At 38.0% G+C, this 27,796-nt stretch overlaps 1 protein-coding gene across 4 annotated transcripts in view; it reads right to left on the bottom strand.

Annotated features, from left to right (window-relative positions):
* inpp4b (inositol polyphosphate-4-phosphatase type II B) overlaps positions 1 to 27,796 on the bottom strand; it is a 160,905-nt gene that overhangs the window by 117,809 nt on the left and 15,300 nt on the right. For 2 of the 4 annotated variants that reach the window (XM_081362242.1, XM_081362241.1), the window contains exons 1-2: positions 13,403 to 13,644; positions 7,412 to 7,491 (exon numbers count right to left, since the gene is read on the bottom strand). Coding sequence is in view for 2 of the 4 variants with exons in the window: in XM_081362240.1 (XP_081218366.1) it covers positions 7,412 to 7,491 (80 nt within the window). In the remaining 2 variants the exon portion in view is untranslated. Of the gene's footprint in view, positions 1 to 7,411; positions 7,492 to 13,402; positions 13,645 to 27,796 lie in introns of those variants that run through there. The other 2 variants (XM_081362240.1, XM_081362239.1) reach the window with 1 other exon arrangement.

Here is a 27,796-nt window from a genome sequence, read left to right as displayed (position 1 = left end):
ACGTAACACAGAGAACAAGTAAACATCGTTCATTTACATATACAGTACTTCCGACATTGTAAGAATACAAAGCAGGTTGAAAATCAGTTAATGTACACTTTAAATAGAAAAAAACAACTAATCACAGTTCATAATGCAAATAAATGCAATTCAGAATGCAAATGTCACATGACATCATCATTGTAGTTCCATTTGTAATTCTGAACATTTTATTAAAGTCGATCTGACATTTTCAAATTGAATTTATAAGCACAATGTTAAAAACCACATACAGACCAGCTAAGACTGAAACTACCTACAACACTAAATTGGAAGAAGCCTTTAGATTCAGGCTGAACTGGCAGCAGAAGTTTAACACAGGGCGATAGGGAACAATCCTTGACCCGAATGTTGAGTAATGGGAATACAGCGCCGTCTTGAAAGAACATATTTCGATCAGACGGTATTCTTTTATTGTTTTAAGATTGTTTAAAGGTATTTCTCATGAACTTGCTGAGAAAGAGCTGAGCATGTCAAAGTCTTTCAAAGTCAAACATACATCACAGACAAAATTAAAAAGTCAAAATTACATCACAGCTGATTTATTCAGGAAATGACATTCATTTTGACAATGTTGATTTCACATAATTTAGTTTCTATAAGAACTGAAACACATTAGCGGCAACCAAACAGAAATACAATTATGTGCAGCATTTAGATAATTCATTAGGTCTAATGCAGCGTTGCTCAAATAAAAATGGGGCCAGGTCTGTTCAGATGGGGTCCCGAGCAGCAGAAACGACTGTTAAATACACATAATAAAACCTTCAGTAACCTTAAATAATATAATCATAGTTAAGGACCTGAGAAATAAACAGGCTTATCAATTTTTCAAAAGGAGGAAACTTTCATTTAGGGGGGATCATTTGAAAAGTGCCAGCCATGTCAAAGGTCTCTAAACCAAGAACCACCAGATCAACTCTCACCCAAACCCATCATGGGTTTTATGAGGGCTTAAAAATCACCAAGTTAGGGTCTAATTCTGGCCAGTGTCGGCAAAGCAATGAAATTATACTGAGCGCAGCACATAACAGAACCAGCGTCTTGTTTACACCCGGTTTATGGTCTATGGAAAGAAGGAGTTTATTGAGGATGGAAAAGAAAGAGAGACACTGCTATAAAAAACACTGAATGTGTGGGGAGTAAATATGTGTGGTGATCTGATGTGATACACATATATATACATATCTATATCTAAATATATCTATATATGGTATAATTTTTGACATTACTTAACGCTTTTGGTATCATGAACAAAAAAGCTTTTTATAGCATTTATTAATGTAAAATATAAATCTGTTATTATTAAACTAGTATTAATAATAATGATTCTTAACATCTTTTTATGCATTGTATTTTGTTTATTGTTACTTCACATTTGTTCATAACTTGTTAAATGTTAAAAAAGTATTGTACATTGTATCGATTGTATCGACTGTACAATTAAATTTAACATTAACAAAGTATTTAAAAGTACAAATATAACAGTAAACCTTTTTGTAAAGCTTCCAATTAGACCAATTTGAAGAATTTTAAAAATGTCTGTATACAAATGTTTATTAATCGAAAAAAATTGAATCACTCCACCAATACAGAATGCAATAAAAAAATGCATGCAAAAACTTTTAATCAGTGATTAAATGCACATTATAAATGCATATTTTCCAATCACAGTCCATACTCCTGTTAAACATTTATTCCAAATATCGGTTCCGCTGTAGTGTAATATTCCTGTATAGCGTATACAAGCAAATAACTCCAGAACAAACAAAGACATCAATGTTTTCTTCCCTGTACTGTGTTCCGTTTGCTCTTGGCATTTATTACACTGCATTTAGCAGACTGATTTAATCAAATCATTCATCTTCATTTCAACAATAGCAGACGAGAGGCTAAAGGATGAATAGGGAAATGTAGGCCAGCAACCCTTCTAAAGACATTCATCTGCATGCTGATTTATGTTCATTTCATTTAAGGTTATAAATGATTCTCTCTCCTCCTCGAGCTTGACATATTCCTGCTGGCGGTTATCTCGAATATCTCAAAGATATGCATAAACGTTCACCTACAGGAGAGACTCAAAACAAGATGTTTATGTGACGTGTGCGTAATTGAAATACGGCCATATTAAATTCTCCTCTCAAGCTCCCTGTCAGATCTGATCGTACATGCGTTTTATAAATGAGCCTCCAGATGTCTCTAAACACTTTCTTCCTGAAATTCTCTGGTGACCTGGATGAACTCCCAAAGACACTCATTCTTCAAAGCACACTTCCTTCCTGATACACACCAACATGAGTGTGTGAACAAAGCCATGCTGAGTAATGGTTGGTCAGGTGCTAATAAGACGAGGGTTAACATTACCCCATTATTTATCTAACGACAATTTGGAATGAAAGGGACAAGGGTTATATGAGGTGAACAAAGCATCAGGGGATAAGATCTGAAAACTGCCTTCCTGGTTGTCCATTACTGGAAGAGCTGGATTTATTATTGGTGGATACCAAAGTCCGTGGCTCTACGGTGGATAAAGAGTAATGGTCAATTTTGATCATGTGTGCCATGATAACCAATCACATTACAGCCTTGACTTCATTTAATTTCATTCAGAGTTGTGCAACAGTCAATCACTGCTAGAAAATAAAGGAGAAGTGCCTTAAACTGAATCCCATCTGTTGCACAACTTCTCTTATAAAACAGCATTTTTTTCGGTGTAAACTCTGAAAATAGATCTATCCCAAACGAGTGTTTAAGAACAAACATGTTGAAGATTAGATCGATTAATTAAATTATTCAGTTTTCCCACAAATTCAGTTTGTAGGGAAGCCTCTCCTTCCTGGACTTACTGGACTTGTCAATAGCAACATACAGTATTAGCATGTAGCAAATAATTTTTAGACAAGTTCAGTTCGTGCTAAAAGACTCTGCATTTTAAAACAATTTTAAAGAGGACCTATTATGCTTTTTTCATGTTCATCTTTCTTTAGTGTGTGATGTTGCTGTTTAAGCATGAAAAAGGTCAGCAAAGTTACAAAGTCACTCCGACAGGAGTTATTCTCTATATCAGTGTCACTGTTTCTGAACTCCCTGAAACGCCTCCTATGTAGTCTTAAGTTTACTTTCAGGAACAAACACGTCACAATATTCTTCATTTAAATAATTCCCGCCAAAGGCATACACTAAATAAAGGGGCGGGACCTGGTTGAGTTAGTTAGTTAGTAGTGTGTTAAACTCGTGGTTATGGTAAGGGGCGGGACATTTCCCAAATACGCTCAAAGCGCTTGACCAATCACAACACAATGGTCCAGCCAACCAATCAGAGCACAGTGTGTCAGATGGAGGGGCTTCATAGAGACGGGAACTAAACAGAGCGTTACTGACAGACTGGGAAAAGAGGAGCTGCAACAATGGAGAATATGTGAAAAATAATGTGTTTTAAATATTCAAGCATGAAAACTTCTACTAGAGCCCAAAAACAAAATCAAGACTTTGTAAAATAGCTTAATAGGTCCTCTTTAATCATTGTGTACCAGAAGCTTTTCTCTTCTAAATGTTCTCATTTACTTTTAATCAACCCCAAACAGGGTCCAAAATTAAAGCTGGATTCAGTCAATTATTCCTTCATTACAAAAAGTTGTATTCCTAAAAGAATGACTGTACTTTAAAAAAATAATCCACACTCACATGAAATGAAATGTCTCACATTTTTGTGTGATGCTAGCTGGAAGTGCCAAATGCAGTTTTATCTTGAAAAATTGGCTTTAGCGTCTTGCAAGTCAAAATATAAGAGGTTAAAATGAGAGAAAACAGCCGACAACTTTTTCCTCAGAGGTAGGAGTTTGTCTAAGATGGCAACACATGAAGAATATTCCTCACATTAAGCCAGAAAAACGAACATATTAATAAAAAAAACTCAATCCATCTTCTTCCGTTTCTGTGAAAGGAGTTGTTGCACAGAAAGACAACAACAGCTGCTCTTAAAAAAGGTTCAATTGTGTTCTATTTAGAACCCTAAGGTTCTTGACTCAAGTTTAAAGAACCCTTTGTGCCAAAAAGGTTTTATATAAAGAAAAATGTCTTAAATGATTGCATAATACTTTCATGTTTAACAGTTTTTTCTAGTGATAAAGTAGTTTTATAAGCTGTTTATTTCATACAATTTAATTCAAATAAGAAAATTAATTAAAACTAAATCCATAAAATTATGCCATGATGGAACCCTTAAAAGGTTCTATATATGAAGCGTCAGACAGAACCCTTTAGGTTCTAAATAGAACCTTTTCTTCTAAGAGTGATAAGTGACAAAATAACCTATAAACATAAAAAATAAAAACCCAAAGATTGTAGAAAATGTACTCAATTAACTAGCAGGTGAGACTAAAAGTGAACTCTTTTAGTTAATGCATTAACCAACATTAAATAATGGGACCTGGCATTAGTAGGTGTACCAAAAAAATCTTTCATTTTTCGACCTAAACTCACAGATGATGGAGCTTTCATTAAGTGCAGGAGAAATTTCATTTAGTGCAAGACCGACCTGCTAACATTTAGAGGACGCAAGATTTCATTGGCCTAAACTCTCTCTCAATCAATACACCGACTGTAAAGTGATTGAATTCAAGACTCGGAGATCTCCACTGCAGACCGCTGTTTATTGCCCTACACTCCGAGCATCTGAGACTGCTTGGATAAGGATCTATAAATAACTGAATGTGCCATGATATAGAGAGAGGAAGAGATAAGGCAGAAAAGAAAAGGTGACCTGCGAGGGGAGGAACAGAGGAAAGACAAGACTTCCTGAAACACAACGCAGCAAACCTGACAACTGTGTGAAAGGTCTCGGCCGGGGCGAGCAATAGAGTCGCAAACAAACGCTACGGACGGATGCGTTGCTTTCCTATTATTTTCCCAGCAAAAACAACCCAAGTCGAAATCTTTGCTGAAAAGCATTGTTTCACGTATAAACTAAAAGGGAGGGCTGATTATGAACTTTTGAAGATGTAGGGCTCAAGAGTACCGCCCACTTTTTCAGCAGCTTTGTTTCTGAAAGTATTTTCCCGTTCCCATTGTTCTTCCAAGGCCTTTCAGAAAACCAGCCAGTTCTACGCCATGATCCAAGCAAAGCTCTGAGATAAATCCCCACATTATAACATTTGATTCGAATCTATTAGTGTTGGGGAAAAAACAACTAAGGTAAATAGACTTTGTACTTGAAATTTTTAAGTAACTAAGCATTTTGCTAATATTTATTAACCCATATTTTACAATAAAAACATTAAAAATATAATAAATGAATAAATGTAGCGGTAACACTTTAGTTTAGGGTCCAATTCTCACTATTAACTAGTTTACCAACTGCAACAAATGCAATATATAGTGGGGTCCAAAGGTCTGACCACCTCAGGTCTTTTCTTTTTTTTGTATTTAATTAGAAAAGGTTTTAGATTTCGGAAAAATTCACGCACACACAATGTCTACACTATTTCTAAGTCACTTATCAAACAAGTACATTTATTTATCTAATTAGTGACCTAGAAATAGTGTAGAAATTTTTGTGCATTTTTTCCGAAATCTAAAACTATTTCTATACTGAAAAAGGCTCTCTGAAGCTCAAGATGCTCTTTGGAAAATCTAAAGTCACGCTTGAGTTTCAGTGCCGCCTTCATTAAAGCGCATGAGACACAAACCAAATCCATTATCATTTTTCCCAATCCCATTTTTAACAATATGGAAAAAATGTCATTTTCACAAGCAGTCTGAGACTTGGACCCCGAGCACTGTACGCCTTGCTGCATTACACAAGAGACAGCGCAGTGCTTTTGTACTTCTGCTGCTCCGCACCAAGAGAAACACTATTCTGAGCATCAAGGGAGACAGAAAGAGAGATGGAGAGCAAACAGCCAGCCAGAGACAGACAAACAGAACAAACAGCATGAAGCAAAGGCCAACATACAACGTAACATGACCAATATGCCAATTAAAGGGAAACGACAATCAATATTAATACCAATGTATGAAGGAATTCCACATTGCGGTGTGCAGGGAATCGCAAACACAACATTATCAATTATGACGACTAAGCAGATTTCGAAACGCACACCGATTCTGCTCCAAAACACAGCAAGCTTTCTTAATGTGTACTAGCATAACGGCCAAGAGACTTATGAGGGCGCTTTTCATAGGCAGCAACTGAGCAAACAGCCCTTCAATTTGGCCAAAACAAGCTATCTTTTGAGGTAGCCGTTTGGTAGAGCTTTAAAATGAGCTTTGGAGCAAATCCAGTGTGTCCGTGTCCACAGGAAAGAATAACTGCACTGGAGCAGCTGTTTGAATAGGAAATTGCTTAGTGAACGACAACAAGGCAACAAAACTGTTGGTTTAAAGTCCTGATGGCATGTTGCAGATGCTTCTGGATATGAATGTGTCCTGCCCGCACCATCTGTACTACTTTAGTACCAATTTGTCATTTAATTGTAGCTCAAAAATGATTTACAGTACATTTACAGGAACAACCCCACTGGGAGGAGATCATCATTCATGATTTATTCAAACCTTGTGGGCTTTGAACTTGCAATCGTTTAGGTTGCATGACCATCTATAACCATTATACCACACAACATCTCTTTCTCCACAACACACTACACAGTTTTCATATTTACCCCCTTTAACAGCCCTTACCTTCATCATAAAATATCCAAACTTGGATAATATAGGGATGGATGCTATAGCTAAAATATTTTATACTAATATAATCAGTCATTTTGGCTGGAACTTTAACAAAACAATGATTCATATCTTAAATTAAAATGTGTTAAATATCTATTTTTGTATGAAATTACACTGAATTAAATGACAAACGACATATATAATTCAATTATTCGGAACTTTATGGATGAGGATCAGAAATAAAATTATTCAAAACAAATTAATGACAAAAACAGCTTCAAGTCACTTGAGTTAGCAACATAATCCTCAAAACAGTCAAACTAGTCTTTATTGTACAGTATTTATGCTGTAAAATAACCTGATATGCAACGGTTCTCTGCGATAGCTAAACTCTCTACGTCTTAACCAGTTTGGGAAACATCCTACTCCGTATTTAGCATAAACAAATCTACCACCCACCCAGTCCTACCATACAATGAAAACTCAAGCTGTGCATTCATTGGACAGTCAGACTGAGATGTGTGGCAACTAAATATGTGCCAAATACAGGAGCAGATGGCCTGTTTTCTGCTGGAGTCTCAGCACTGTTTGATCAGCTGTGACATCATCTACCTCCAGAGAGTTCGTCGCATGACCACGAAACGCAGCGAATGAAGTTTCGACAGCACAGCCTGAATGAAGTGAATGATAAAGCAATGCGACTCACCTCAGGCTGAGAGAAAGCTGCTGGTCTTTGAACTGGAGGAGATCGGCCACCGAGAAGCTGCTACTTCCCAAGAAGTTGCTCTAAAGAGGAAACACAGCAGAATCTGGTCATGAAACCATGTACAGATGATCTGTCGAACACGTGCGGTTATACACACTTCTGGAGAGTTTCTTTCTGTACATACACTGTTCATGTTTAAAGACGTACTACAACCATCAGTGTTACAGTTGATTTTCCAATTCAAAATCAATTCCTGAATTTGAGGTAGCAAACAGGAGAGCTGTCATTCGAATTTTAAATGTAATGTAGCAGAATTAAAACAAATTCAAATTCATAGATAGATGGATGGATGGATGGATGGATGGATGGCTGAACTGGAGGAGTGTTTCTCTCAGATACAGCAGCTGTACAGCACAACTGCTCTGTCAAACAACATAATGACAAAACAGAGACATAAATGTGGACTGGAAGCGCTCATCACTCTGGGTTTGCTTTTTCCGCTGAGAGAGATCTGTTCATACCAAGGACATGCAGCCCTCTATGCTGCTTTAATTGGTAATTACAACACACACACACACATGCACACACAGGAATCCCTCGACATTTCTCAACAATTAATTACCGTGCCACGTTCTTCACTGGAAAGGCTCAAACAGGGCCAAACAGACCCTGTTAAGTTGGCAAGACAAACCAAATGAGAACCAAATTCAATATTAATAACGTCTCGGTTACGAATGCACAAGGGAACGGAGACGTGACAGACTGAAAGGTTGATTGATTATGTTGTAGTCGATGTAGCTATGCTTGTTCGTGTCATATACAGTTTATTACATATTATAAGTTAGAGCTGGAATTGTGACACTCTATATTTGTGTAACGGCCACCCAACGTGTGACTTGCACACACACATTTTGGTACGCTTGGAAATGTTACCTTAAAGGGATAGTTCACTTTGAAATTAATTTTTGATATGTTTTAGCTTACCTCAGAGCATCCAAGATGTAGGTGTCTTTGTTTCCGCAGTAGTTTCAATTTTGATATTTTTAGGTCAAACCGTTCTTGTCTGTCAGTCATATAATGTAGGTCGATGGTCACTGGCTCAAAACACAAGCACAGAGTCCAAATTAAAACAATTCCCCATCGTCCAAATGAAACAATTCCCCATCGTAAGTACACATTGACGGCCTAAGACACGAAACGAGCGGTTTGTGTGAGAAAACGAACAGTATTTATATCGTTGTTATCTCTTGAAAACAGCACACGTCCAAATGATCTGACGGCGCGGGCGGGTATAGATATATACACTAGACGTCGCCTTGGCTACGGTTTCGTTCCAATGAACTGCAGTAGCCAAGGCGACATCTATGTATATATCTATACCCGCCCGCTTGTGTTTTGAGCCAGTGACCATCGACCTGCATTATATGACTGACAGACAAGAACGGTTTGACCTAAAAATATCAAAATTGAAACTACTGCGGAAACAAAGACACCTACATCTTGGATGCCCTTGAGGTAAGCTAAAACATATCAAAAATTAATTTCAAAGTGAACTATCCCTTTAAGAAAGCGAACCAAATGCAACATTCAAAACATTTTAAGGGTGTGTTCACTCTTGTAGTCCGGTTCGCTTGGCTGGTTTGGTCCGGACCAAAAAAGAAAATTAGCGTTCACATAGGCATTTTAACACCGAACCTAAAGTCATAGGGATTCGTTCACAACCTAATTAGTCGGGTTTATTCTGTATATTTCGCAACAGAATTTACCGAACATCTAAAACAATGCTGTGTTCTGGGATAAATGCGCTTGCTGTATGTGCGTAGCTTCATATGATGGTATTTTGACCAGCTGAGAACTCTTGAATAGTTTATAAAATGTGTAAAGGAGTCAAAACAGCATCAGGAATCCCTCCGTCACACATACACACAGATCTGCTGTGAGGAGACGCGGTTCTGTTGCCTGTACTGAACTGTGATGAGCAACATCACGACTATGATGAGAAAAAACAGGAACGCTTGAGGATTCTGTCCTTTTTAGGGTCGCATCTTGTGACATCACATCCTGTTTTTGGCTTGTTTACATGTCTTTGGTCTGTGTTGTGTTCATATTTCAGTCGAACCGCACCAGAGTTGGTTTGGAGGCAGATTGAGACTCATCTTTTCAGCGTCTCGCTCCACTTGTTTGGTGCAACAGAGTTCAGACAGCAGCTTTCACACTTGCAATCGCACCAGAGATCGTTTTAACATGTGAACACACCCAATCCTGTGTCAGAACAAAGCAAACGGGTTATGCACTCTTATTGGTAGCTGAAAGCAACATTACATTTTCCTTGTTTTGAAACCCTAGTTGTGTCTGTTTCAAACAACATTCCTCTACTGTTCCTCACCTCCACAAATCCAACTCGCTTTAAAATCACTGGAAAGCAAACATGAGCGGCACTAAATGTTCCCGCCGTTTTCCCTTTTTAAATAAAGATTTACTCAAAACAGCACGCATATGGTGTTCACCAAGACATAAGTGTTGTCACAGATCAAGACGGGATCTCACGGTTGTGCATGACATGATGAAATACACGGGAATACTGTGAACAGCTTCGCTCTGACAGCAATGTGGGATAATTGGGAACAAGAGTGTTTATTCCTGAGCAGGAATTGGTTTAGCATCATCATCGCTTTAATTCGGCTAAATAAGAAGGTCGCCAGCCACTCGATGTGAGGTTAAAACAGACTGGATAGTAATTTATTGATGTTTTACATGTGCTAAAAAGGTTACGGGCCAATTCACAGCATCGACAAAGACTTGAGTGAAAGAGCTGGATGTGAGTCGAGATAATAGCTAAATACTCTACATGTACCCTGAATAACATTCAGTGTACAAATACTCCTCTAGCTTGTCTTGATCTACGTCTCTTTTGAAACCTGACAAAATGGCAGTGCTGGAGGAACAATCTCAGGCATCATTACTCCACAAAACATGCTGAACATTATGCTAAGTGTGAGAGAGAGATCAGTCGTGCAACTCGGGGAAAACTCTGTCCACGCAGCAGAATCGTTTTCAGAGAGCCAAGAGGCTAGTTATCTACATATAACTACGACAATAAGTGCATAGGCAAAATTCATGCTTGTAAACAAGTACAATGGTTATTCAAAGGGCTGTGCCACGATTAATCGCATCCCAAATAAAATCCCATAATTTATGAGTGCCCAAACCATAACTCTATAGTAAGAAGTCAACTAATATTACCCAGACAGCAACATAATGTCAGCCCAGATCCGGCCCACATCAGGTACACGTGGATTCCAGATGTGGGCCGGATCTGGGCCGAAACTGTGTTTCTGTCTGGGTACTCAGTACTTATTTGAGGAAGTACAATGTAACTACATCACCTTAAAAAAAGGTGTAACCAAAGTTTGTCTTTATGCAGTAAATATGTCCTCAGACTCAATGCAAAAGGCCTTAAATACATATTAGTGATATTTATTCTAGATACAGATGCATTAATGATATGACAACATGCAAATGCATAGCAAAATTTAAGTATTCATTTATTACGAATAAATTTAAGAAATAATAACCTCAGAAATTCATTTTTCCATTTTGCATAACCTCTCATTTTATAAGATCTCTTGCATTATTTTGCTGTAAGTACAGTATGGTTTACATCTCTACCTTCAAAAGGGCAGGAAATAATTGCAATTCAGGTGCTTTTCATTTTACTCCTTTGCTAACAGTATTTTGGTGCCATTTTTGGCCACAATGTTCATGCCTTTCTACCTTATATACATTTATTACTCAACAGTTCCTGAAAAACTTGAACTTGAACAAAACTGAAAACCATGAAGAATGTGATCAGGGATTCTCAACATGAATCAAACCTCAAAAGCAGGCCTTTAGCAAGCATTCTTTTCATTGATATGGCCATATCTGTAATACACAGAGACAGACAGGTGTTTAGGGAAGTGCTTCGGTGGTTTTTAGTTTCTATTTAGTGTTTCTAGAGTCAGTGATAAAACCCAAACTGACCTTTTACCCCAGATGGCCTTTAGCCATGTTGTACTTTATACAAAGTATAAAGTACTTGCATGAGGACACACTCACAACAGTGTGAAATCTTGATAACAAACCACCTGCAGCGTAATGGTTTTTGTCATGCTGCATTGTTTTCTTTCTTTCTTCCTTCCTTCTTTCCATGCCGAAGCTCTCGAGGCGACTCATGAAGGACCAGACATCAACGCACAAATAGTCTCAGTCTCAGGATGAGTCACACGCGAGAGCGTTTTTATATCTCGTGTACTTTTCCAACTGTTGGTGGAGGAATTTTCTGCTTTTAAAGGGCATCCTTTGCACTGACCCTTTTCTACGCGAACACTTCCTTCCTCAGCACTTTTACTCTAATAGATCGGTTTCTTGGGTGCGTTGCAAGATAACAACCACACACACCCACACATACACACACACGCACACACACAAAAAAACACCCATGAAAACAAAATGCATGAGCATAAACCAAATACATTGACAAAACAAGCTATTTATACTATTAAAAAAAAAAAATCTATGTAACATAAACATACAGCACATAAATGCGCATAGACGCACACACACACACACTCACACACAGAGAGAGAAACAGTGGAGATGCATTCCCTCAGCAGTTTATAGATAGAGTAAGAGAATCTACTCATCATTCAAGCTCACGAACAAAACTTGATGAGTATTTCCTGAAGGAAAAAGCAACACGATCAAGGCAGCAAAAGATGTTACGGTTTAAAGAGAGTGTGTGTTAGTCTTTGATTCGGTGAATGAAATGCTGCATCAGAGGCGCTTTGTCACGTCACGCACCACAGACACATCTTTACGCGAGAAACAACACATGCGACGATGTACAGTTACATATATGCAAGGAAGACCAATCATGGTGCATGTAGATATCGCAGTGACATAGTTACTGTTGGACTCTATCAATGTAAGTCAACAGAAAATGTTCAAAATGTAATCTCAAATAAATAAATAAAAGTTTAAATTTACAAAAATACTTGAGAGACGATTTTTTATCGACCAACATAGCGTTCAGAACACTTAATCAACCAATATTGAGCCAGAATATCAGTTCTAGTGATAATTAACCATGTTAATTGACCTTATAATTAACAATTGTCAAAAGACAAACTACTTCGGTTTTTAATTTTTATATATATAATCTTGTTTAATTTGAATAAATACTTAAAATTGGCACCAAAACATCCATTTTGGTCTGAAGCAAATCGGGTTGACCGCTCATGCTTAGCAAAGCCAACACTGAAATTACTGTCAAAATACATTTTAAATGGAGAGCATCAAACAGTTCAAACAGAATTAAATCCAGCCGTTTAATACCAAGTGTTGAACAAACCCTCGCCAGAAGAATGTCTGAGGAAAATCAACATTGTGCTGCTTTGCAAGAACAAACAGATTAGCCAGAGAAAACAGAAAAAGCGAAATGAGAGGCTTCCTGACACACATAATGAGTTATGATCACTGGCTGCTGTCACTTTCTCTCTGTTGGAGGCTTAAAAACAAACTTGATCGTGCCCTCGCCTCGTCACCGGAGGAAGTGTGCATGCAACACAAACACCCGCTTACCTTGCTCTCTAAATGAAGACACACCACAGACTTCTGCTGTTTATATCAAACTAATCATGACTCCAGACTAACCCAGCCGCCTCAAAGAAACTTTCAGCCTGTTAGGATTCAAAAACCGTTATGCACTTTATTTAAAAATCATTTGGCAACATCCCCAAAAGGGAGATTTGCCACATTTAGCTCACGTCTAAGGACAATTTTGTCCCCAAACTCTAACAAACACACATGTGGCTCATCAAAGACGACACGTCTCACACCCCAAACATGTCAGTCCGGCACCAACCAGTCCATCCCACCTGTGAGTTGGGGTCATGCGTGTCCATACCTTCACAAACACACTTAAACACAGCACCCTGAGAGCAGACTCACTTGTTAAGAGTGGCGCTGGTCCTCAGAGGAAGTGTCCTAGCGAAGCTGTCGCGGGGCAGGACCGCCTCTCACAGGGCTTCTGCGCGACACCACATCTCCTCCTGATAAACTGTGCACTGGTACATTTGCAGCCTCCTTCACGTCTACGCATAGCAGCCGGAGCGAGCAAACACACGCGCGCACACACGCGCACGCATGCAGAGCAGCGACACGACCCGACTGACTGAATCAACCACTGCAGTTCTGAGCCGACGCCAGAAACACTGAGACAGACAGAGAGAGAGAGAGAGAGAGAGAGAGAGAGAGAGAGAGAGAGAGAGAGAGAGAGAGAGAGAGAGAGAGAGAGAGAGAGAAAGGGGGAGGGAGTAAGACTGGGGAGGCGTGTAACACTGAGAGATTAAGGAAGGAAGAGAGAGAGAGAGAGAGAGAGAGAGAGAGAGAGAGAGAGAGAGAGAGGGAGCAAAACTAGGTGAGAGAAAGAAACCTCACACGGGTTGAACAGTGACAGGGGTCAGTGACTCAACAGCTACTTGAATTAACACACACAAACAGACGCTGATTGTGTGGTAACGTGTGTGTGTGTATGTGTGTGTGTGAGAGAGAGAGACGTATGGTTCATATATGGTTGATATTTGAGTGCGTTTGCTCTGCAGTCGGAGGAATTAGTTTTACAGGCTTTACAGGCTTACAGCTAATCCACAAACACGCACATGCATCAGAGCCATGTTTTCTGAGAAAAAGCAGGCTGTGTCTCTTCAAATATATATATATTTTGTATTGTATGATAAAATATTTGACATTACAAACCAGACATTACAGAACATTAGATTAAATACCATATAAACCATATTTCCTCTGAAGTAAAAGGTGTTTGCAAAAGCTCCGACTGTGCTGTTTCTGAAGATCTATGGCTCTATAGACCAATTTCCCCCTGAAAATTCTCAGAAGTCGATATAGTTGGGCAAACTTCTATTGTGCTGAAGAGGAAACTCCACTGAATATCATTTTTGCGTTTCCTTTTTCTCCAATAGCAAAAGAAAAAAAATAACGATAGCATTACTATGACTTGACAAAAGAGAAACAAATAGTGAGAGATTGATTACATTGATCAGAAAAGAGAAAGAGGTCAAATTTGCAGGAACTCTTTTGGCCTTTATACTAGAAACACTTACACACTGAAACAGTTCGATAAAGGATTGGGTCATTAGCCCACTCTGCTCTGATTGGTCAGATGACCCAGTCTGTTGTGATTGGTCTACTCTGCTCTGATTGGTCAGATGGCCCAGTCTGTTGTGATTGGTCTACTCTGCTCTGATTGGTCAGATGACCCAGTCTGTTGTGATTGGTCTACTCTGCTCTGATTGGTCAGATGACCCAGTCTGTTGTGATTGGTCTACTCTGCTCTGATTGGTCAGATGACCCAGTCTGTTGTGATTGGTCTACTCTGTTCTGATTGGTCAGATGACCCAGTCTGTTGTGATTGGTCTACTCTGCTCTGATTGTTCAGATGGCCAAGTCTGTTGTGATTGGTCTACTCTTCTCTTATTGGTCAGATGACCTAGTCTGTAGGGATTGGTTGATTAAATTGATTAAATAGTACTTATACACCTTGGTTGTCAATTAAGACAACCAATAATATAAAAAAAATATTATTAATGTTACAGAGGCAAATTTAGTGAAAAAAAAAACAAAAAAAAAACAGTGAGGGGTCACATGAGAGAGCGCGGAGATTGGCTGATTACCCTGTCAATGCCATTATTCAGCCCGCAAATCGGTATAAATAACTAGTGAAAATGGATGGACTAATTACAGAGTAAACAACAGGCATCACCACATTTGGTCACGTTTGAATCCTGATGACCTTGAAATGATGATCAGCTCATTTTTTTTTTTTGCTAAATCTGCACCTCCTTTTTTATGGTAGCTTCAGCGTTTACAGATAATTTGATGACTAATGGTCTGAAAAGAAGTTGAGCATGTGAAAGCAAAACAAACTGTGATTGGCCACAATATATGTCAATCTCTTCAGGTCTAAGTAGGCGGGTCTTAACCAATATAAGCTGCTTATTCAGGCATATGACGATCAAAAGTCTAGCAGGATAAAACTGTTACATAACCTCTCGCGCTAATGGAACTGCATGATGACAAATTTACAAATACATTATTAAATAATAACTTCTTAATTCCTGAGCTAAGCAGTCACTTCAACAGCACTGGCCTTTGAGTCTTTGAGTCTACTAATACTCTAATGAGAGTTATTTGCCATGTAGTTGCAAAGTTGCTTATAGTTGACCATCGAAATAAAGTGTAACCAATATACATCACTATAGGCCTAGAATTTCAATATCTTAGGTATGTTTGTTTAAGATTAATCTGATAAGATAAGTCTGCTTTTTCTTTTACTCTAAACAACCTTTAAACTGAAAGTAACTTCTAAAACACACACACAGAGTCATAATGACAAAACACAGGTCATACTGCACTGATAAAGAAATTCAAAGAGCACACTTCAGATGCTGTAGGAATTTATACATACCCATCTGTTTACTACCAACATATTCATATCCTGAGGTGAAAACGAGCGATTGAGACTGAACTTCCCTTCATGACCTGATGTAATTCCTACTGAACATGACACATGGACAGAAGCAGTCATGAGCTCTTATATAGGCTGATGTTGTCTAGACTAACGTCTTGACAATTAAGCAACAGTGGGATCATGTGAGTATGTGTACTTTCTATTAAAGGTTTATTCGTTCAAGTATACATGCAAGTCTACAACTCAGTCAAATCAACAGAGAAACACAGCTTGCTTACACCTTCACTCACAAGAAGTATGGTTAACATACAAGACTGCAACAAAATGATGCATCAGAAGTAACGTGGCACAAACACATGGAGAGTGACCTACCAGCTTGAACTTCAGACCCAGTAATGCTTCTTAACTTCCATAAACAGCAACAGGCCTTTGAATCAAAGAATCATACAGTAAACATATCCTTGATCAGACTTACTCCATGTGCTGAAACACAACTGAGTGAACAACTCTTCACACAAGAAAACACAGAGTCATTCCACAACATGCCCATGCTCGCCTCAAACCTCCACGTGACCGTTGTCACAACTTCCAGTGATGAACAAGTCAGAATCGGCTCCCTTTTAGTTCATGAACTGGAAGAGGAATTGACCTAATTGCAATTCAATGGAATTTCATTATCTTATGACTATACATTATCCTACTTCTTACCAAATGAATAAATAAATGGACAATATTGATTTGAGTTGAAACTATTCTATTAAGCTAGAAGAAAGAGACAGCAAAGTGATACGTGAGACATGAAACCAGCACAGCTATGTAGAAAATCAGTCAATTAGGCAGTTTAACGGCATTTTACAAAATACTGACACGACTGACCAATCAGAATGGAGTATTCCAGAGACATAAAGATGTAGATATCTGAACGTGCCTGGATTACTTTTCCATTCGGCTTCAAGTCTCACTCCAGTGTCAGACCTCGAAGGGTCCCGGTGATCCCACAGAGCTAATCAAACTGAACTTTGAGTCGCCTCTGGGCTCAGGTGTGGAGAGCCAATCCGAACGCTTCCCTCTGAGGGGTTTCAACCACAGTTTCAATTCAACTGGGGGAGTTACAGAAAGGAAAACTGATACAGGGCTTGACACTACCACCCGGCAACCCAAATATACTGAAATATCTGAAACGCTTCCAATACTCATTTTCCACAGAATAGACACACGCTCTCTCTCATCTCTCCGACAGCGAGTGACACACAAACCTGCCTCCTCTCACTCACTCGTTTAATTTGCTCCGGATGAATATTGTTGCTGTTGCAGGGCTTGAATTTCGGCGTGTGATTGCGTGTATTGCTCATACTTTTACTCATTCCAGCAGATTTTGTGCTCACAGCCGAAGTGTGGCACATAAAGCCGCCTCTCAGTACTAAATCACTTTTTATTGCACTTAAACAGTCAAATACACACAAAATAATGTCAAAACGCCAGTCTTGGCGAGTATTCACGTAAACACAGTAATTTATGTTTTAAGTGAGCGGAAAAAGATGAGAATGATCAGGTCCGGTCTTAAAGTGACAACAGCCTAATATTCCTGCTGCCAAATTATGAGACCATTTCCAATGCCAAGGTCTCGATGTCAAAATTGTGGCCAGTGAAAATGTGAAAACCAATAGCCATAGGGTTGCATATATATATATATATATATATACTGTATATATATATATATATATATATATATATATATATATATATATATTGCACTTCACTTCATTCATTTATTATATCTGCACACATTAATTACTACATGTATGTAGTACTCAACCAATACAGTGTTAATATAACTGTTCTTCTTTACAACCGGAAATCTTTCTATCTTTCTGTCTAGTTCTATCTTTATTCGATCTTTGTTTTATCTGCAGTTTATATAGTTTTATTGCACAGAGGTACAGAATTCATTATATCACTTCTAAGAGCAAGAGGATTAAATGTGATCAAATAAATAATCATTAGACAATTAGGGGCCATGTGGTTTAGAGGTCAAAGGATAGAGTGGTTGAGGGTTCTTATCTCACATACTGTGTGTCACAGAATCAGATAGTTTTGTTTCACAAGAGCAGCTTGTTTTCCTGTCGCTCTGAAGCATGCAGGTGGGCGGCTCGGCAGATAAAAAAATGACAATGACACGAAGATGCACAAGCTTGATCATCTCAGAGAGATCACAAACAGCACAGAGTAAAGATTCACAAAACTGCACTCGATGAGAAATAACATCTGGCTGCCCAACATCAACAGAGTGGCTTCTGGCTGTAGTAACTCTGTGATACGCTTTGACTTTGAAGACTTTCAAAAGCACAAGGTCATTTTAGAGTTACTCAAATGTGCAGTCAATACACTTGAATTAATGCACCTCAAATAACCCATGGCAACAGTGGGGGCAAAAAAAAAAAAACGCTTTTGATGCTGGTCAGGAAAGAACTGTTAAACACACACACACACACACACACACACGCACAACGCCTCTGGGTGAAACTATCATGCTGCGTCTCTTTGACATACAGGAAGTCCAATTAAGGAAGTGCTTTGAGTCTCTGGCTCTGTTCTAAAATCTAGTGAGCTGCCTATATAGGCAACATGACTGAAATGGATCATACATCAGAGGTGGTTTAGACTGTTTTTAGCCCCTCTAAAACTATAATCACCTATTTGAAGGATCGGGCCAGTGTTGCTTCAATAAAGTTTATAATGTTCACGTGTTTTTAAGTCTTATCAGTTTTTAAACATTGATGTGATTTTAAGCCAATCAAGCGCAAGACGCTGTGAAAGAAACTTAATTTGGTACTCGCATGCTGTGATAGATCGATTAACACAAGTACAGGCAAAATTATGTCAAAACGCCCATTATGACGTGTAATCACATAAACACAGTCGGCTATGTCTTCATATTGGGCCCGTGTCAATATAATGGATTCGTTATACATTGGGTAAAATAGTCTAAAAGTATGCATGACAGTTTATATTAGATACATTGTAGTATTGAATGATTTTTATTTACAAATCAACATTTCTCACTTTGACTGCATGTTTTTTTTTAATGAGCTTGTTAAATTATGCTGCCTACCTTCTGAAACAGCCTTTGCTTTGTGATTTAAAAAGCTGCCTACATAAGCACTAGACTTTACACCCACAATGAGCCTTAGCATCAACTACAAAGATGCCAATTCTGTCCTATCAGTACATCAAATCAACTAATCGTGTCTGTAAAGTGCTTATGGCAACATGTGACAAAAAAAAAAAAATAATAATAATAATAATAACACATGCTTATGCCAAGCATTGAATATTGGTATATTATTAGTGTTGTCGCACATGGTCAGACCAGGTGTTTTGACGCCTGTTGTGTTTAAAATATTTGATGGAGAAAATCAGAAAAAAACTCAATAAAATGAAGTTTAAAAATAAATTAAATTCAATTAAATGTAATATATATGCGTAAACCCAATCAGATCAGAGATTATGGTAAGTGCTGCCATGTGTATAACGCATCAGGTGGAGCTTGAACAATCTCTCTGAGGCTGAGGCTGTTTGAGGGCTGGAATAACCCCTACTTCAGAAGAAAGCTGCCATGAGCCGACCTCCGTGGATATATTACAGTAACAGTAAGCCAGTTTTACATTGAGAGATTAAAGTAAGCCCAGCACTGAACTCACCCCTGACCCACTAATACAAACCAGGTGACGGAATATGAATCAGTTATGAGCGGGAGGAAGAAGTGAGACCACCTTAATTACATTTCAAAATGAAAAACGCATTACAAAATTGATCTGGACAAATCCCGTCTTGTAGAACCTAGAATGAGATTATAAAGGGAAGGGATGACTGGAGCGTCTGAAGAATGAGTTTCTGAAAAGATTTGTGATGTTTGACTAAACCACAGCACCTCCAGAAGGGTCCATCAATACCTGACAGACGCGCTGGAGTGTTTCACTGCAGGACACACACACTGTATGCTGGACATCAAGTGCCATCCAGAGTTTTTATTTTAGTTTTATTCATATTTTCAATTAGCTTTTATTTTTATTCATGTTCATTTTAGTTTAATCATTTCGTTATGTGCTTGTCATTTTATTATTATTATTATTTTTTTTTAAATATTGGCATTTAGGTTTAATTTATTTTTAGTTTTTATTTAGTTTTTCAGCTAATTTTTGTATTTTATAAGATTTCAGCTTATTTCAATTAAGAGAGATGTTTCTAATAGTTTTAGTTAGAAATAAACTATTTGTTGCAACTTAATGAACATAAAAAGTAACAAAAACTGAAATTTCAGTCAGCATTTACTCACCCTCATGTGCTTTTTCATTCTGTGGAACACAAAAGAATATAGAATATATTTTGAAGAATGTTTCAAATGTGTTTGTGCATACAATGAAAGTCAATGTGGTCCAAAACATAACAAATTTGTGTTCTATAGAAGTTTCAATTTATTTGATAACATACAGAAAGTAAAACTTGTAAGTTTTAAAAATAAATAAATATATATATATATATATATATATATATATATATATATATATATATATATATATATATATATATATATATATATATATATATATATATATATACTGTATATATACACTGTGTATATAGATATATACACTGTGTATATATATATCTATATATATATATATATATATAGTATGTCTATTTTGTTTAAATCACTATTTCAACATGGCATTTTACAGTTTTGAATGATAACAGCCCCAAATCAATCCATCCGTGGCATATTCGTTAAATATAATGATTGAATAAATGCCAGTATATCAAAATCAAAAAGATAACATTATGTATTTTATGGTTACATTCTGTTCATTACTAGACATTTTAAATAAATAAATAAATAAAACCTTATACTTTTACTTCCTTGCACTAACATCTTAAATCTAAACATCTAAATTACAAGAGAAACAACTAGCTTGCAGCATAATGCCACAATCATAATTCATAATCATAATCAAATTCAACATAATGTAGTGTTTTATTATTTAAAATTAGCAGAACGACCCAAAATCAATCCAGCTGTGGCCTATTTGTTAAATATTATGATTGAATAATGGCAATAATATAACAATGAACAATTTCATGGTTACATTATATGCAGCATTGGACATTTAAATGGAAATTTTACTTAATAAATAAACACAATCATGCACTTTTACTTCCTCGCACAAACATCTAAATTTGCTGCAGTATATACAATAATAATCGGCTTGCTGCACAATGAACTCCATCATGCCTCGAGTTGTTCCCGAATGCCACATCGGTATTATCTAACCCACAAGCCTTGTCATGGCGCCTCGGCACTTTTATAACTGTGACAGTCTTCACGCGGCGGTAAAACAGCAGATGCTCACTAACTCCCGTCTGCACGTAAAATTCAGCAGCTGCTTTCTTTTATTTGACTGCTTCATTTGTCTAACAACCAGTCAGCCAAGTTTGCTCACGTTCTGGCGCTTTGCCACTTTCCACCGCTATAAAATCAAGAAGCAGACATCCAAATCACTATTAATATTCGGCGCTGAATAAAACCCTGTGACCGTTTACAATGGCACTGTATTAACAACCTAATTCATCACTCTTCACCTCCACACCTTCACGGAGACGCTGTTTACTGGCCGCTCAGTCATTACTGCTCGGAGGGGAAGCTTTTATACAAGGAAAAGCTCAGCCAAAGAAAACTCACACCAAAACCAAACAACAGCTCACAGTGACCACATCTGTCAAGCCCCAAAAAAAGGACAAAAAACACCATAAAAGTATTTTATACCAGGGATTTTATACTATAGAGTGCATTAGTGCCTGCCCCTTTTTTCAGCGCCGTTGGTTCTGGAAGTATTTTTTCTATTCAATTTTCCCATAGGGATTTCAAAAAAGGATTACAAGCCATGAACCAAGCTGATCAGCTACGAGGTGAATCACAACACTGCAAATTTTGATTTAAAGCAACAACAAAACAAAAAAAATGCTTTTTTTTCAACTCTCTGATTGGTGTGATTGTCTGTACAGCATCATGGGTAATGTAGTTTTTCACCAAGAATTCCACTGTTAAACATGATCATTTTAAAAACTATGCTGAAATAATGCGGGCTGACGTCTTCAGCAGAAGCAAATACCATCGATTAACAACTTTGCAGCTCACGGAAGGTCTGTATTTAAAGGTTTATAAGTTATCATTAAAAATCAATTTCCCTATGGAGAAATTCAATAGACTTTTTACTTCCTCAACCAGACTTTTGCACTCTTTAGAGAGCCTGTGAAAGAAAGGAAAAAAAAAAAGTACATACTCTACTAAATGTATTTTTAGTGCCCTTAATGTTAACATCAAAATATGTATATTTAAATTTTTCATTTAATTTTTTTTACATTGGTTATTAAATATTAAAATGAAATAATTCATGCAAATCAGTAAATAATGACAGAGAAATGTTTTTAAAGGTAGAAAATCTTAAGGCACGAACAATTAAGATGAAATTTACCGGAAGCCCAGGCTCTTCTTCATCTTAGAACGTCAGAGAAATATGATGGAATATGAAACAATTCCACGCGTACGAACACGAGTACATGCAGCGCTCGCGACCAGCGGCCGCCGTGCCATTTTCCTCTGCCAGAATCCTTTGAATGACAGAGCATTAACATAAAATTAGCATAAACAAATGAGCGTAATGCGACGGCCACGGAATTACCCTGGCAGACGGGAATGAGAAATGCGTGCTCATAAAGCATTCCCTTTCAGATGAGTTCGGATGTTTCAAGGTCTGTTTTGAAACGACGCCATGATTGTCGCCGAACAAAACACTAATCAACTTGGTGTGTGGCCCGGGACATCTTAATGATCTCTCTGTCTGTCTATCTGTCTCACGCACACACACACACACTGACCGAAGCATGCATGAAATACAAACAGCACTTGTCAACTCTAAGTCCTGGTCTTTTATATTAAAGCCCTTCGCTCCTCTTTCCAGCCTTAAATTAGGAATAACTGGAGAAGGCCTGAGCGCAGGGGTGGTGAAGAGGGAGAGGTGGCTTTTCATTTAGATTGACAGTGCGGTGTTATCAGCGTGAAGCACCTGTGCGGGGTCAGTGCCGAAAACCGGAGCGCAACCAAAGCCGATCCCGGCAGTCGTCGCTGCTGTAATTGCTTCCATTGACCCTCCCTCTGATCGGCTTGGGCATCTCTGACAGGCCGGTCAGATGCTACTGATCTCTGCAAGTATCACATGCAGATGAGCTCCCGTTCAAACAGATGCTCCTTATAATAATAACAACAGTAAAATAAAACAAAATGTTAAAACAAAACTAAAACCCACCATCAATAGCTAGTTCCTTTAAGACCTATTTTTTTTAGACATTAGTTAATGTCTGTTAGCTATAAATTAAAAATAATGGTAAATAAAAATTCAATAAAAATAATATATGTAAAAAAAAAAGCTATGACTCATCAGCAAAATCTAGTTCCTTTAAGACCTCGTGAAATATTACCTGAATTTGTTTAGGAATTAGTTAATGTCTGTTAGCTATAAATGGAAATAAATAAATACAATAAAATTATTAAAAAACAAATGAAAAAAAAGGAAAATAAAATAAAATAAGGTAAAGACCTCATGAAATATAAACTGATTTCTAAATCAAGTCACCTTAATTTCTATAGCGCTTTTAACAATATAGATTGTTTCAAAGCAGCTTTACAATGATAATAGGAAATTAAAGTAACAGAGATTGTTTGGCTTTACAGCAGCTCTAAAATAAAGTTACTGTTCAGCTAAAGTTAGTTTTGATTGAATCACTTCCGTTGCAAAGATCATTATTAACTTAGGGGCCGCTAACACGACACCGCTCTAACAGAAAACCCTTAAAGGTCCCGTTATATGCCCCTTTTCACAAGATGTAAAATAAGTCTCTGATGTCCCCAGAGTGTGTATGTGAAGTTTCAGCTCAAAATACCCAACAGATCATTTTTTACAGCATGTTTAAATTGACATTTTTTGGAGCTCAGAAAAACGAGCTGTTTTAGTGTGTGCCCTTTAAATGCAAATGAGGTGCTGCTGGACGACCCAGGGGGCGGAGCTTCATGAGCTCGTGCTTAGTCTCTCAGGACAATTTCATCTCACGGAATGATGATAATATCAGAAACTCTCAGTAACGGTGTTCATTTCGAGTCGGACAATAATGCCTACAGAGTCAGATTGCTGTATAGAGATGGAACAGGTATAGTTTAGTAGTTTAATTACGGTTATTATAACGTATTTGTCATCTGCTTGTATGTATCCATTATTTATTAACAGCCTACAAGTCTGCTGTTTCGGACCAGGTCCGAATGATGATCAAACATGTACTGATGAGTTTAATAAAGTTTATTGTACTTCACACAAAAGATGAAGCGTCAGAGCTGAGTAAACACAGTAGGCTAAGTTATAAGAAGTGTGCAAACGTAGCCAGTAGAGTTGAGGGAGCATTCCTGTGGGCGGAGGTTAGTCTAAACACGGTTCTGGTGATGTCACTAATGCAGGAAGTAGAGGGGTGTAGTCCAATCGAGCCGTTTTATGTAGTCAACTTCTGTTAAATAAAATATCTCGCTTGGCATTGAACTTTGAGCTTTATAATTTTACAGATATTATTTATACTCTAACAACAACATTACACACTAACTAAAGTTTGAAACATGGGATCACGTAGAACGGGACCTTTAACGCGCTCCGGCCCGCTCATCCGCACACACAGTGCCTGGCGGCTCGAGAACGCAAACCTTGAAACAGGTTCAAGGTGCAAGCCTTGAAAAAATTGGAGAAACGCTGATGGCGTGCACATGCCTATTACGTGTTTAGTCTATAGGTATGAGCGTTTGAATATGTATGTGCGCAGGCGTGTAGTCTTTACAAATTGACCTCAACAAATTACCTGTCTGGCCTTAAAAATGTATATTACAGAAGTATTAGTTATTAGGTATTAAGAATTAGTTATTAGGTATTAATGTCTGTTAGCTTCTACTGTACACATTACATACAATGATTCAAAGCCCACAATCTGTTTGCTAACTCAAGAAGAAAAAAAAGTTGGTAGTCAAAATGAACAAGCTAACTTTAGCCATCTCTATCTCAATATATATATATATACACCAATGAGCCAAAACATTATGACTATTGGTCTGTTGGTCCTCCGCGTGCTGCCAAAACATCCCACAGATGCTCAATTGGACTTAGATATGGGGAATTTGGAGGCCAGAGCAACACCTTGAACTCTTCCTCATGTTCCTCAAACCATTCTTGAACAATGTGTGCAGTGACAGGGTGTTTTATTCTGCGGAAAGAGCCACTTCCAGCAGGGAACACCACTGTCATGAAACAATGTCAATGTCACGGGTCAATTCTACGTCTTACGTGCGCTGTGTGTTGTGACACATTCCTCCCATAACATCATTACAATGTTGTGTGACTGGTGCCACAGTAGAGCTTCTGCTGGCCTGGACCAGACTAGATAGCCTTTGTTGACATGTGGCCTTGTTAGAAGATGATATTCGCTTAAACTCTAACTGGTCATAATGTTTTGGCTCATACATTTTTTCCTCAAAAGTGGGACCACCCACAAGTCTGTTGGCCAACTCAAGTACACACTTGCAAAAAAAAAGGGAGGCGAAACACACAAGCAGTGCAAATAAAAGATTTCCCGCCGTCTTTTGTAGCACTGGGCGGAAACAGAGCCAGAAAAACACACATTTGTGTGTTGGCTGCACATGATGAGCAGGTGCTGATAGTCGGTTTGCTGCTTGCACACATAAACGGAGAGATGGTTCCCTGCAGAGAATGCTGGGAAGGTCTTCAGGTGCACACCATTAGATTACAGGCCGAAAGCAGACGGGATGCTGGGATATCACAGCGGGAGAGCGGCGTGCTTGTGTTGGCTCTCGCTGGCTGAGGGCACTATCTGTGTGTTGTTTGAAACAGATCCAGGAGCGGCTAGTGTAAACGTGCGGATGTCTCGCTCCAGATCCGCCTTTGTTTCATCTTCATCTCTTTGTACAGCTTTGATCTGCGCTTCTCTCCGGATTAAAGACGCCTCGCCCTGCAGGGAAAGGACGAGAACTGACGTTCCTCTTCATCTGCATGTCGTGACGGCATCATTTTCAAACAGGATGATGAAATGAGATGTGATGATGTCAAAGAAACGTATGGATTCTGACAGGTCACGTCTCTGGGGAAGATCAGATGTTTCGTTCATGATGCCGTTTGATTGCTGACGCTCAAAGTGACGTAACCACACCGTATGAGGGCGTCTATCTCCATTGACGGCTTTGAAAAAGAGATTAATGTCATCGCTCGACAACAATCACGGGGAGAATTACATGTGAAGTTCGTCGAAGTAGATTAACAACTCTGACACTGGAAATCTGCTGAAATGCAAAAGATAATGAAATTGAGAATAATGCAATAAGAAGATACACATTTAATTTATCCACTGATTTGTCAGCTTGTTCTGCTAATACTTTGGATTATTTTTCCATTTCAAGAAGGTCAAGAAATTCTTCAGACTTCTTAAAAAACTTCTATCAAAAAGCAAAAAATAAATAAATAAATAAATAAAATGAATAAATAAATATTTCCGCCTTCTAAAAACTTATATCAAATGAATAAATCATATTGTTGTAATTCATTTAATTACATTTAATTCATCCACAGCTTTGTCAGCTTGTTCACCTTTCATGTTTCTTTGCTCGTTAGATCTAGAAATTCTTATAGCCTAAAAATTGTATCAAAAAGTTTTAAAAAACAACAACAGATAAATAAATAAAATAGATCAGATATAGATATATAAATAAAAATAACAAATATTTTCCCAATTAAAATATCAAAAAAATTAACTGGATAGAAAAAAAGACTTAAAACACATGTTGTCTGGAAGATTTTATGACTTGTTTTAAGTATAAGCAACTTAAAAACAAGTGGAAAAATAGTTACATTCAAGATGTAATAAGAAAACAAATCTTATTATCTTTTTCTCTTTTGCTTAAAGGGGAATTCCACCCATTTGAACATTGTTTTTTATTTAAAGTGGGTCATATATGTAGATGAAATAATAAATAAATTTTGAATTTGGTGCCTTCGTGACCGAGGAAAGACAAAAAATAACTTCAGGACGCATTTGTATGAAAGACGACAACTCCCACAATGCACCACATTGCACAGCTCCGCAAGCCACTCCCACTAATCCAGAAAGCGCATATCTGCCTATAAGAGAAATCACTCTTCCGTCTACTAGCTACCACCAGAGCTTGAAATTCATTTCACATTCACACAAAATGTCTAGTTAGTTGGCGAACTCATTAGTGCATTACTCCTCGTTTGTATTTCTTTCGAAAAGGTGAATTATTGCATGGTACCTGGATGTTCAGTCAGAACATATGCGGTGCGAAACTAGGATGAACGTCTGATTCAGAGATTTCGTCCAGGAGAAATTGTCATCGTTGAAATTCTTTGCCGCAGACGGACTCTATCTCTGTGTTCGTTGCGGTTCGTAGCTGCATAGTGAGATCACCGGCGCCACCAGTCCGCCCTAACTCGAGCCAGTCCGGGCTCCTCGTCCGCGGCAGGCAGGTCTTCTGCCTCGGCTGCTCTTCGCTATAATGCGGCTTGTAAAGGTAGCCACAAACACCTGATTCAAGCATCAGACTTCCGAAATCATCATCTTCTATATCATATTGAGTACTCTCCTCCACTATTGTCATAACTTTACATCTGTCTCCACAGCGCCTGTTAGCTTAGCTTCAAAGGGAAGTGTAAGAGGTAAATAACGGATTTCTCCCGTCTCAG

The sequence above is a fragment of the Scardinius erythrophthalmus genome, assembly GCF_964197995.2.
Source record: "Scardinius erythrophthalmus genome assembly, chromosome: 3".
NCBI classification, from domain to species: Eukaryota; Metazoa; Chordata; class Actinopteri; order Cypriniformes; family Leuciscidae; genus Scardinius; species Scardinius erythrophthalmus.
This window is presented reverse-complemented; position numbering and strand designations above follow the sequence as displayed.